General features: G+C 42.9%; 1 protein-coding gene across 1 annotated transcript in view; it reads left to right on the top strand.

Moving 5' to 3' along the window:
• Positions 1-6887: 6887 nt before the first annotated feature.
• Positions 6888-12445, top strand: part of STIL (STIL centriolar assembly protein) — a 49276-nt gene continuing 43718 nt past the window's right edge. The window contains exons 1-2 of the mRNA XM_051999762.1: positions 6888-7090; positions 9519-9573. Of these exons, the coding sequence (XP_051855722.1) occupies positions 9563-9573 (11 nt within the window). The 5' untranslated portion in view covers positions 6888-7090; positions 9519-9562. The remainder of the gene's footprint in view (positions 7091-9518; positions 9574-12445) is intronic.

Genomic DNA, 12445 nt, shown 5'->3' on the forward strand with positions numbered 1-12445 from the left:
GATCAGATCTCAAAGTATACTACAAAGCAGCAATTTCAATTTGATTTTTGTTAAAAACAAAAACAAAAACTTAGCAGTGAAATAGATTAAGCACATAATATACAGAAGCAAATGAGTTAGGTAGCCTAGTATTTGATAAACATAAAGATCCCAGATACTATATTAAGAACTCACTATTTGATTAAAAGTGCTGGGAAAGGACTTGTTGGAACCAAAATGGCAGCATAAAGACAGGAACTCACCCAAGTTCTTCCCCAAACCCCTCCGAATCCCTTTAAATAAATGACGTTAAACAAATTTTAAAGTGTCAGAACACATTAAAAAAATGGAGTGGAACAATTTTTCAGAGGAAGACAACAAGGAAGGTCAGCAGGAAAGGTCTGTTGCACCAGGGTGGAAGTCCAGTGAAGCCCCAGCATAGGCCCCACCAACACAGCTCCAGCCCAGTCCCAGCAAATGAGGAATGGGTCTTGGGATTTCTAAATCAGCAGCACTAATGGTTTCCAGCCAGACCTCTCAGCCCAGAAACAGCAAGGGTGACTTGGAGATGGGCAGGAAGGGTTTGTTTCACTAGAGGGAAAGGGCCTTGGGAAACCATCAGCAGTAACAACATGTGGTAGCCAAGGGACTTATCTTCCAGAATTCTTAACCCATAGGCCATAAAAGGGGTTGATCCGAAGGAGATCTTTTTAGCAATACTGATGAAGGACTCTGTTGTTTTTGCACCAGAACTTACAGACCCTCCTCACAATTCCAGGGCAGAAAAAAGTGCTTGTGGTCACTCAAGCACACTTTTTGGATCATACCACCTTGGAAGAACTGAGAACTTACAGGACCCTAGAAGTGATGAAATACAGGATCACTAGGTGGGGCTGGCTGAGAAACCCTTAAGTACTGATAAGATTATTTCCTGAGGCAAGCTGGAAGAGGCACTGATGGGGATCAGCTCAATTTATATAGTCCCACCCTCTGTGGAAATTTGGGTCATCCTACTTTACTATCCAATTAGAAAACCAAGTTATATCAAACCTTTGAGGTTAAATTTCTCCTATGAATCTGTCCATAGCCTATGCCATCTTTGTTTTTGAGTTAGCCCACCACAACATTCTGTCTCATGGTGTCTTTCTCCTTGTTATAGTCAGCAGAGTATTCCCACCTCATGGAATATTCACTATCTCCTGGTAATTATGAGTTCCATTAGGAAACTTGTCTTTTCCAATCTTAATTGTTAAAATCTCCTTCCTAGCTCTCCCAATTCTATTTCATAATAACCACTCCTGGTACCTATTTTACTTTTTCATTTGTCTGTAACTTCTTCTCATAAATAAAACTATCTTTTGCCAAAAAGAATTCACTGTGAATTCATCGAACCCTAACAATAGGTGCCAGTTGCTTTCCTCAAACGGATCAGAAGGATCTCTCAAACAATTGCACAAAACCCATGAAGCCTGGGACTTTAAAGTGACAAGGAATGTGAGGGATGTAGAAGACCCTTACCCAAAATGACTACTCAGAGATCACTCAGTAGAAAGCAGAAAAGTCATTTATTAATAAATTCTCATGAGAATGAGCAATTGCACTACAAGGAGGGAAAGAGAGAAAGCTGTACAGAGAAAGCTGAAAGATGTACAGTTTTTATAGGTTTGGTTACAAAGGATTACATCATAGGTTGGGGAGCATTGAGAAATAGGTACCCTCCCCCCTAATTGAATGTTAAACATTGGTGCCAAAGGCAGATTAGAACAGAATATTTTGTTTCTCTGATTCCAAAAGGAATCATCAGTCAGACCTTCAACTTCAGATTACTGAGCTGATGGCATTTAATAATCTAAATATTGATAACATTGAACAAGGATAAATATCATCATTTTTGGTTAAGTAAATATATCTAATTTTAAGTAAATATTGGCTTGCACACACCATACTTATGCAGGTCACAGAGACATAGAAATAATAAAAAAATACAGAAAAAGAATTTAAATATTCCTGTAAGTTCTTCACTTTATCTCTCCATTCCACACAGGAAGATCAAAACACACACTTAGAAGAAAACAAAGTCAAAGCTCCTACATCCAAAGCCTCCAAGAAAAATAAGAATTGGTCTCAAGCTATGGAAGAGTTCAAAGGGGATTTTGAAAATTAAGAGATAGAAGAAAAATTAGGAAGAGAAATGAGAGTGATGTAAAACAAAACAAAACAAAACAAAAATAAAAACAAAACAAAAAGCTAATGAGGAGAAGAATGTAAAATTGACCAAATGGGAAAAGAGGATGAGGAAAATAATTCCTTAAAAATTAGAATTGAGCAAATGGAAGCTAATGACTTTATGAAAAATCAAGATACAATAAAACAAAACCAAAAGAATGAAAAAATAGAAAATTGTGAAATATCTCATTGAAAAAACAATTTGATCTGGAAAATAGATTCAGGGAAGATAAAAAGTCTTAAGGATATTCCTGATATTCTAGACCTAAGGATGAAATAGAAATTGAAAAGATCCACCTCTTACCTCCTGAAAATAAAATATGCTCAGGAATATTACAGCCAAATTCCAGAACTCCCATGTCTCGGAGAAAATATTGCAAGCATCCAGAAAAAAACAATCAAATAGTGGAGCCATGTGGTATTTTTCTTCTTTAAAATATAATGGTTCTCTCTGGGAGCAGGTTTCTTGGGGAGGTTTTCTGGAGGCAGCCTTAGTTTCAGTTAAGAGTAATAATCACTCAAAACGCAGCCAGGTGCTAAAAGTTCAGATCTTTTATTGTCTCCAATATAGTCCAGTTAGTTTTCTTAGAGGCCTCTCTCTCTTCTTGGTTCTAAGAGCTCTTGCAGCTTTGTCCTTTGCTTCTGCCTCTGCTTTCTTCCAGCCAGCACCAAGGTGGGAGATGGAAATGAATCTCTCTTGCCGCCGAGAGAGGGCTTGTGGGCTTCTTCCCAGAGTGCTCCTCTCCAATCCCTGGCAATGTTCCGAAATAACTCACTAACCAGAAGCTAAGAGCTTCTATATGTATGGTCTCTCAAAGGTTGACTCCTCCTTCTGGAGCCTGCCTTAAAGGAGGTGTGAATTTGAATATCTCATACTAAATCCTGAAATCTCCCAAAGATGTGAACCCCAATGAGTACTTAAATACATTAGTGAGCTAGAGGATTTGCCAAGTACAATGCTAAATTAGCACTTTATAAGGATTCCAATAGAGCTATAGTCAGAACAATATAAGATTTAACGGCTTTTACATTAAAGGATCAGAGACCTTGGAATATATTTCCTAGATCAATGGACTAGGATTACAACCAAGAATCATCTACCTAGCAAAACTAAGTATAATCCTACAGGGGAAATTCAACGAAATAGAGAACTTTGAAGCATTCATGATAAAAAGACCAGAGTTGAATAGAAAATTGGGCTGGGATTGAAGGGGATTATTTAAGTCAGAGGGGAAAAGAGAAAGAGGCAGGGTCCAGAGAGTTAGGGAAAAGTTGGGGAGGGTCCTAGTCAAGAACAAACTTGGATGTGCATTATATCTATGTCAGCAACTGCATGACAGAGCCGGAAGAAATAGGCTGTGCTAATACAGGATAATGAAGTTGCTTTGGTTCCAAAGATTTGTAGGGGAGAATGCGTCTAGAGCGCCTAGTCACAGAAACTGGGTCCCTTCTCTGATTTGGTGAGTTGAGTATGTCTCAGTCATTCCAACAAGACAGTCCCAGGAGTTTGGCCTCCCTTTGTGTGTGTGTGTGATAAGGTTGTCAATAGCAATAGGATGGAACCAGTTAAAGTTTACATTATTCCTGACAATAGCTGCACCATATTCATATCAAAGTCAAATAAAAATGGGGAATCCTCATGAGGATTCTAGTCTAATAGCCACATAATAACTTAGTTTTAAAATGTAACATTATTATTTTTTTTTTAACTTTTTATTGATTGAACACATGCCAGGGTAATTTTTTACAGCATTATCCCTTGCACTCACTTCTATTCCGATTTTTCCCCTCCCTCCCTCCACCTCCTCCCCCATATGGCAAGCAGTCCTTTACATATTGAATAGGTTACAGTATATCCTAGATACAATATAAGTGTGCAGAACTGAACAGTTTTCTTGTTGCACAGGGAGAATTGGTTTCAGAAGGTAGAAATAACCTGGGAAGGAAAACAGAAATGCAAATAGTTTATATTCATTTCCCAGTGTTCTTTCTTTGGGTGTAGCTGCTTCTGTCCATCTTTGATCAATTAAAGCTCTTTATTGAAGAGATCCACTTCCATCAGAATACATCCTCAAACAGTATCGTTATTGAGGCATATGATGATCTCCTGGTCCTGCTCATTTCACTCAGCATCAGTTCATGTCAGTCTCGCCAGTCCTCTCTGTATTCATCCTGCTGGTCATTCCTTACAGAACAATAATATTCCATAACATTCATATACCACAATTTACTCAACCATTCTCCAATTGATGGGCATCCTTTCATTTTCCAGCTTCTAGCCACTACAAACAGGGCTGCCACAAACATTTTGGCACAAAATGTAATATTATTTATATTTTATTGTATTTTTATTTGTTTTGTCAAATATTTTCTGATTACACTTTAATCTGGCTGATTGCATTTGGTAGTGTTATTTGACCTGACAAAATTGAAAAGATGGGTTGGCCAGATGATTGAAGACCTTTTACTTTTCATTTTCATTATTAATCTGTTTGCGAGGTCCGGGTTAGCTCCCTGTTGACCTCAGGATCAGTCAGAGTCAGGATAAGCAAAAGTCCTTGGTCTTTAGGGGGAAAAGTAAAGGAGATGGATGAAACTGTCACAAGCTCTCCACCTACCGACCTCCCTTCACCTCCTTCTCCTCCAAAGTGACTCTGGCTCGTCTTATTCCACCCCTTAATCCCTCCTACAATTCTCTGATACACCAAAAGATCCAGGCAGCACAGAATAGTGGAAAGAGCCGTTTTCCAAGCATATGCTAATAGAGTATTGTCCAAAAGGTAATTAGCCTTAAGTGCTCGGTTGTCTGATTCTAGTGCATCTATTCAGAGTTTCATCCCTTTATGCCTGTTGATTACAGTTAAATATATGTAACACTTAGTTATAATAAAATTTTAGGACAACATTTAAACTACAAAATAGAGTTAAGGAAAAATTTATTATAGACAAGCCCTCAATTTGTAACAATCCTGTTACAATAATCTATTTTAAGATAGGAGGAAATATATTGTCTCTAAGATATATTTGTAACCTTTTCTTCATTTAATTTAGGTAGTTTTTGTTAGAATCAGGGGTGGACAGACGCCATCTGTCTACTTTTGTGCTGCCCAAGAGCTGGGGATGGTTTTTACTTTTTAAAATAAAGTTTTATTTTATATAAAAAAGTAAACTTCATTCATCTCATGACACACACATATATATGTAAAACAAGCAGCAGGATGAATTTGGCCAGGGAAGTAGTTTGCTCACTTCTGTTTTAGATGAGAAGTCACAATCACCCCGAATCGTGACCAAATTGCCAAGATCTTCGCCCGAGGTTGGGCTCTCTGCAAGGCCTAACTTCGTGTCTATTTCTCATGAAACCTTGGACTTCTTGCTGGTTGAGACCAAACTGAGTTTACTGGAAACATTTAGGCAGCAGCGGATGTATCTGCTATAATAGTGTTATGATATCTGTGGGTAGAGAGCCATTGATTGGGGGGGAATTTGGGCAAAGAGCAGAACTTTTCTTGGCACTTCCGGAGCCTGATCCCTCTCTCTAAGATGCCTGTAGGACTTATGACTGCCCTTGATATAACCCAATTCTATCATCTGTAAAGTTTAGTCTTTCAGTTCCTCATCTGCAAAATGAGTCCAGTCAGTATCTTGCCAGAAAAACCCCAAATGGGGTCACAGCAGGTAGGACTTGACCGTATTATTCCATTTTGTCCTCCCCACAAGAAGGGAGAAACCTCATTTGGGGGGTTTTACCGAGGACACACGTTGAGTGATTCGCCAAATCCAAGTGTCTGGTTCAAAGGAACGTCCAGAACTCTCCTTGACCTCATTCGGGGTTTTCTCGGCAAAGATCGTGAAGACGTTGACCATTTCCTTCTTCCGCCCATTTGGCAGATGAGGAACCGGGCACACAGGGTAAAGTGCCTTGCCCAGGATCAGTTACCAAATGTCTGAAGCTGGATTTGAACCTGGGAAGATGAATCCTCTTCGTTTCCAGATCTAGCGCTCTCCGCTCTACGGCACTACCCCGCTGCCTATCTCGTACGCAGTAGGTCCCTAAATCATGCTTGTTGGATGAATGAGCGAATGTAATGTGTCTGTTCGGCAACTCATTCCTTTCATAGCTCGTCATTCCAAACTTTTTTTAAAGAGTAGGGTGGGGAGAGCATTTAAACCGTTTTGTTAGCCTTGTAAAGATACATGACGTCAGGGGTGGAGTCATTCATTTTAAGGAAATCTGGAAACACAAACTTCCGGTCCTTGGAAATAGCCTGCGCCTGCGCAGAATTGTGTCAGGACCCCCTGCTTTGGAATGTTAGGTCAGTTCTGAAAGCAGACGCCGTTTCCTAGGCAACGCCAAGCTGGTTTCAACTTCCGGCTTCCTTTGCTAGGTCACCTCAACACGTTTCTGCGCACGCGCAAGGCGGTCCCGACCGTTGGCAGAAGGCGAGAGTTTAAAAAGCCTCGGCGCGCGGGGGCGGGGCCTCGCCAGAGAGCCCGTCTAGAGGGCGGGGCTGGCTGGCGAGAGAAGGACTCCGGCTGGGCGCGCGGGCCGAGCGGTCTCCACGACGGCTCTCCATTGGCCGAGGGCAGGACAGCCTTCAGCACTGATTGGTTAGCGTGCTCGGGGGCCCGCCCGCCAGCGCCGACGCCGCGTCAGTGTCAGCAGGGCTGTCGGCTGGATCCACTCCCTCCCGGCTTGCCCTCGTTTTGCCGCTACGGTTCCCGCCCAGCCAACGGGTCGAAGCTGGCCCCCCGCCGCCGCCGGCTGATCCAGCGACTGCCGGTCGGGCCGGGGGTGCCAGGAGGAGGGCCTCTGCAGACCGAGGGGGAAACTGAGGTGCGGGGCGGAGTGGCTGGCGACTGGCCGGAGGCGCTCAGCTCGGAGGTAGGTGGGGACGGCCGGGGAAGCGATGTCTCGCGAGGGTCTTGGACCCGGTGTTGCACTCTGCCTTTTTATTTGGTGCTTCCTGTGTAGCAGACCCCGGGCTCAGGGTCTTGCCGAGGAAGGCAAACTTGGGGCTCCTGCTCCCCGGCGGGTCCCTGGCTGAGTGAGGGGGTGGGTCGGGGACCCGGGACGGCGGCTGGGTCTGTGTGGAGTAAATGGGCGGTAACTTCGGGGGAAGCCGGGAGATGAGCAGGGAGAGAATCCTAGGCTTGGGGGACGGGGGGTGCAAAGGCTCGGGAGCTTGAGCACGGAGGCCAGGATCCCGGGACAGCACAAGGGGCACAAGAAGAGACCTGGGGTCTGCCCGCTGAAATGGGGACTGGGGGAAAGGAGCGTGACTAGCCTTTCTTTTTGTCTCCTACTGGATTGTTGGGAAAGCCTTTATAAAGGCATGGGGATTTTTGTATCAATCGGTTAGGGCACTCCCTCTGAGCAATTTCCCTCCACCAGTATCGATCATTCACCTTCCCTCCAGGCAGTCTCTGGCTCTTCCCTTCCTCTCCTGTGCCATTAAGACTCTGCCCTCTTTTCTCTCCATACCCTTTCTCCTATTGATCTTCTTAGGTCCTGTGAGGTCCGTCTGGGTGTAGACCTATATTTACCGCTCTGTTCTCTCTCCTCACTCTCTCTCTCCAAACACTTCCTCTTCTGAGCTTTCCCAGGCTGCAGGGCATCCCCAGCCCACCCAAGGACCACCCACCAAGCCCTGTTAATTCCACCTCAGCCAGGTGACCCTCATCCCCTCTCACTTAGGGAGTGGTTCCCCATCTCCCTGTCTCCCTATTGCATCTGCCACGGAGCCGCCAAAGTGACGTTCCCCTGAAGCTCACGTCTGAGGGTGTCGCTGCCCTGCTCGAGAAGTGTCCGAGACTAAACCCGGGATTTCCTTGCTATAAGAAACACTCAGGGGCAGCTCGGTGGTGCAGTGGGTTCAGCAGCAGCCCTGGACTCAGGAGGACCTGAATCCAAATCTGGACTCGGATAAATGTCAACTATTAGCTGTGTGATCCTTGAGCAATTCACAACTGTTTCACACACACACACAAAGAAAAGAAACTCAGCCAGTGACTTCCTCTGGCAACAAATACTGACTTTGGCCATATGGTCTTCCCCCTTGGGAATGGGGACAAATAGCTGCTTATCACTTTGTTGTTTAACAGGACCTAATATAGATCCTCCCTAGCTTTGTGCTTTGGGAGCTCACAAGCTGAGAGTACTCCTGTGCTAGTAGTAGTAACTGCATGTACATCACAGTACCCCTTCCAGGAGCTTACGTATCTTTTTAACTGAAGATGTCCAGAGATTCTCCTGACTGTCATCAGATTAATGGCTCAGAATCTTCGTGCCTGTCTACTGTCAATCAGTCCCAAGTATCTGATGCCTGCTAAAAATATGAAAAGTAGTTTTTCATAAGAGGCAAAGGGCATTGGCCCTATGGGGAAACCCTAGAGCCTACCCTGAGTTCTACCTGTCAATGTCCTTATGCTCACTGCATTGGACATGTGGAGTTAGTATTTAACTTGGTGTTAGTTCATGCCATTTTTCCAGTGTGGCGCTTCTGTCTTGTCTTGTGAATTTATCCTATAAAATGGGGTTAACACATGCATGTTCACTGATTTATTGGGGAGAAAATACTTTGTAAATCTTTAAAATGCCTCTTAAAAATGTGGAAGCTCCTGTTTCTAAGATGGTTCTATCAAGTAAATAAGAAATATAATAAATATAAACTGATGCTCCCATAAGCGGCATTAAAATCACAACATCTTCATGACATCCCGGCTCAGAATTCTCTTTAGTTATAATTCTCTCTCCCATATGAAAAAGAACTTTGGCACTCTGGCAGAGAGGGCTGTCCCATGGGTGTAAAACAGGGCTTCTTAAACTTTTTCTAATCGTGATCCCTCTTTGCCCAAGAAATTTTTATGTGACCCTATCTCAAATCTGAATTGAAGCATTCTGTTCAGAACTAAGGCCGTACTGAAGTTGCGTGATGCAACACAAGTAAGTGCTGCTAGAAACCTCTCGGATTTTGAATTTTTAGTCATTGTGTTTAGAAACCTTTTGCTCTTGCCAAATTTTTCGACACCCTCACATTTAGTTATGGGATCCCATATGGGGTTGCAACCTTGAGTTCAACAAGTTTGTGGATTGTTTGTGAAGTTTAAGTGATTGTTTATGAAGTTTGTGTGTTGTGGAATTTAGGAGATTAATAGGTTGATTCTTCTGAGTTTTTTTTTTTTTTTTCTTTTAAAAAGTCTTATGTAACAAAATGTTATGTAACAAAATGATGGTTTCATGGATGAGGAAAGAATATTTGTTAAGATGCATCAATGAAAATGAATATCTTGCTTTTTTTTTTTTTCTTTAGCTTTCAGACTTCTGCAACTAATACATGTCCTGTCAAGACACCAGATGAATCCCAGGTAGGTTTATGTGACAGTGCTGCCTGTGATGTTTGTTCTTAGATCTTGTGATCACTTGCTCCTTGTTTTGAGTGGTACCTCCATTTCTGTTCTGTTTCCTGAATTTTGTTATGACTATATATTAGTACTGGTGGGTTTTGGATTAGTTTAAATCTTGCTTTTTTACAAAAGTTTATCAATTGTGTGGGTTAATTCACTTGTACCTTTTCTGAGATTTTCTAAGTAAACCCTTGATCTATCTTTGAATGGGGGAGTTTGATTTCCTCTGCCCATCTTGATGTCTTTTTTTTTTTCCTCTTATCACTATCACTGACACATATAGTACTAGGTCAGATGGCATTGAGGAAGCAGGATGTCTTTGCCTTATTCATATATTGGGAAAGTTTCTTGTGTTTTCAGAGTAAGAGCTGGGGCTCCCTGCTGTGGGAGTCTGCCTATGAATAGTCTCTAGTTCACTGCTTTGGACATGTGAAGTTCGTTGCAGGTTTCTCATCTTGGTTGCTTTTTTGGGATATTTACCGGTATATGGGACTGGAGTTCAAAAGGGAGACAAGGCAAGATATGTAGATCTGGAAGTTGCCTGAGTATTAAACCTGTGGGAACTAAGGGAGTCCTCAAGGGAGAGCATACATAGAGAAGAAGGCCCAGGATTTAGTCTTGTTTTATATCCACAGTTGTTCATCTGCCATTTAGAAAAGGACCAAAGCATGATGTCTTGGCTTGTTTGTGAATCAGATTTAAGCAAGGCAGAGTTGCACGAAGTCACCGTCCTCATTCTCTTTTCTAGAGCCATCACTGTCCAGTGGCAGGATAGTCCAGTTGACTGGTCATGGCTTGAGATGCAGTGGATAACCTTGGTGACTTAGATATCTAACCAAACTCCAAGCGCTCCCCAGCACCTGCTTCATCTGCCTTCATGGCCGTTGGAACAAATTATTCTCATCCACCCATTCCACCAGCATTTATATGCCTGGGATACTCCTCTCCCCCCCCCACTCCCTCAAATAGGGTCTGAAACCCTTTGGTTGCCCTCAGTCTGGTTTAGTCCATCTGCCGAAATGGTTTACTGGGATGTAGCCGCTCTCTGTTTATGCTACAGCTTCTTAGACCACAAGTGAGAGTTAGGTGGATCAAGGGAACACCCCGGTGGAAAGCAGCCCTGAAAAGGGCTCAGCAGCCTTCACATCAGAGGCATTTGTCTTCCCTGACTAGAGTGAACACACTCTACACCCCACCTGAAAGCTAGATGTCATGAGTATGAGAAGTGAGAGAGACAGAATTGGGGGCCACATGGTTCAGAAAGGGAAATATGGAACAATAGCTCAAAGGAATGATGGAGTCAAGTGAAGATTTTATAAGGTGAGGTTGTAAATAGCGGGGAGTGAGCCAGGAGAAAGGGAGAGGCTGAAAATTAGGAGAGGAAGAAATATTGTGGGGACCAAATCAAATTGGTCTCTTGAAGGAGAGAAATTCCTTTTGGTGGGTGGCGAAAGGGGAGAAAGTGAAGGGCACTGTGTTTTGCCAAGTCTCACCCTCCCAGTGGATAATCCCATCTATGGACCTTCTATATTACATATTATCCAAAGACACAAAAATACACATTCTGGGAGAAGTGAGATGCCACCTGACTGCTCTGTGAATGGTCACATTTGTGGAAGCAGACAAGAAATGTCTTTGGACCCACCCTTTAAAGAAATTGAAATTTTAGGGTTAGCCTTGGAGGAAATAAAAGTTTGGGAACTGCCAAATAGAATAGGTTATGTCTGTTTTAAGGGAAAGAGTTCTAACTCTTGGGGGACATTATGTTTCCGGGATTTGTATCTTTAGATGAATGGTAGGAGGAAGACATTGTCTTGGTTTAGGAAGATTTTGTTGTGAATGTTCTCCCTGTATCTAGGCTGGAATTTTTTTTTCCCCTCTGTTTCTTGAGAAAGTAGACCTTTCTGGTGGTTGTGATGAGATTGGCTCTGTCTTACTTTTTTGGGGGGAGGGGGGGAGGGTGATCTTCATATCTATTTAGACCCACAGAAAGTCAGGGAAATACATATAAATTGTTCGTGTCTCTTCAAAAAATCTGAATCATGCCGTGTACTATATCATGCAACCTTCAATGTTCATAAAAGACAACTTATTCCATGTACAGACTTGGATTTTTTTCCCTTTTCTTTTTGTGGGAGTTTTTTGACCTGAATCCAGCTTTGGCTCCTGGACCCCTCAGGTATCCCTGTCTTTCTGGACTCTGCCATTAGCCTTGGGTGGGATGGGAGAGGAGGGAGGGGCAATGCCACCTGTCTCTTGATTTCTCAGTTTGTGGGAAGAGTCAGAGACTACATTGATCAGCTGGTTTCTGGCTTCAGATTCTCTTTGTGCCAGATGTTCTTGGTGTAAGATTGCTGAAACAAGACCCCAGAGGGCTGATCAGCTTTCTGGTGCCCCCTCAACCTCCAACTTCTTCATTAAAGCCCTAATTAGAAGTTCTTGGAAGGGCATCTTTGTGCAGCCCAATTTGTAGTCAATCCAAGCAGCTAATTTGTAAAACAAGGACACTGTGCCAGGTGAACTCTAAGATGCTGTCTCTTCAAGGGTCTAGTGCAGACTAGAAAATGGCCTCTGAGGTGAGTTAGAACAAAGAGAACTAGGCAGATTTGGGCTTACCTGGGTGAATTCTGAGGGCTTTATCATTGTTGGGTTCCTTGATTGCAACTGGGAATTCTATGGAAACTCCTCTGCAAGAGAACCAGAGTTGTTTAGTGATTAGGAAAACTAGAATATTCTGTTGATGTCCCATTGTTGAAAGTAGAGATAGAAGAGCTTGTTTATGGTTTTCCATGTTTTTACCCATTGATCTTTTATAGTCTTTTGATGCTAGCAA

Source organism: Antechinus flavipes, chromosome 4 (assembly GCF_016432865.1).
Source record: "Antechinus flavipes isolate AdamAnt ecotype Samford, QLD, Australia chromosome 4, AdamAnt_v2, whole genome shotgun sequence".
Classification (NCBI taxonomy): Eukaryota; Metazoa; Chordata; class Mammalia; order Dasyuromorphia; family Dasyuridae; genus Antechinus; species Antechinus flavipes.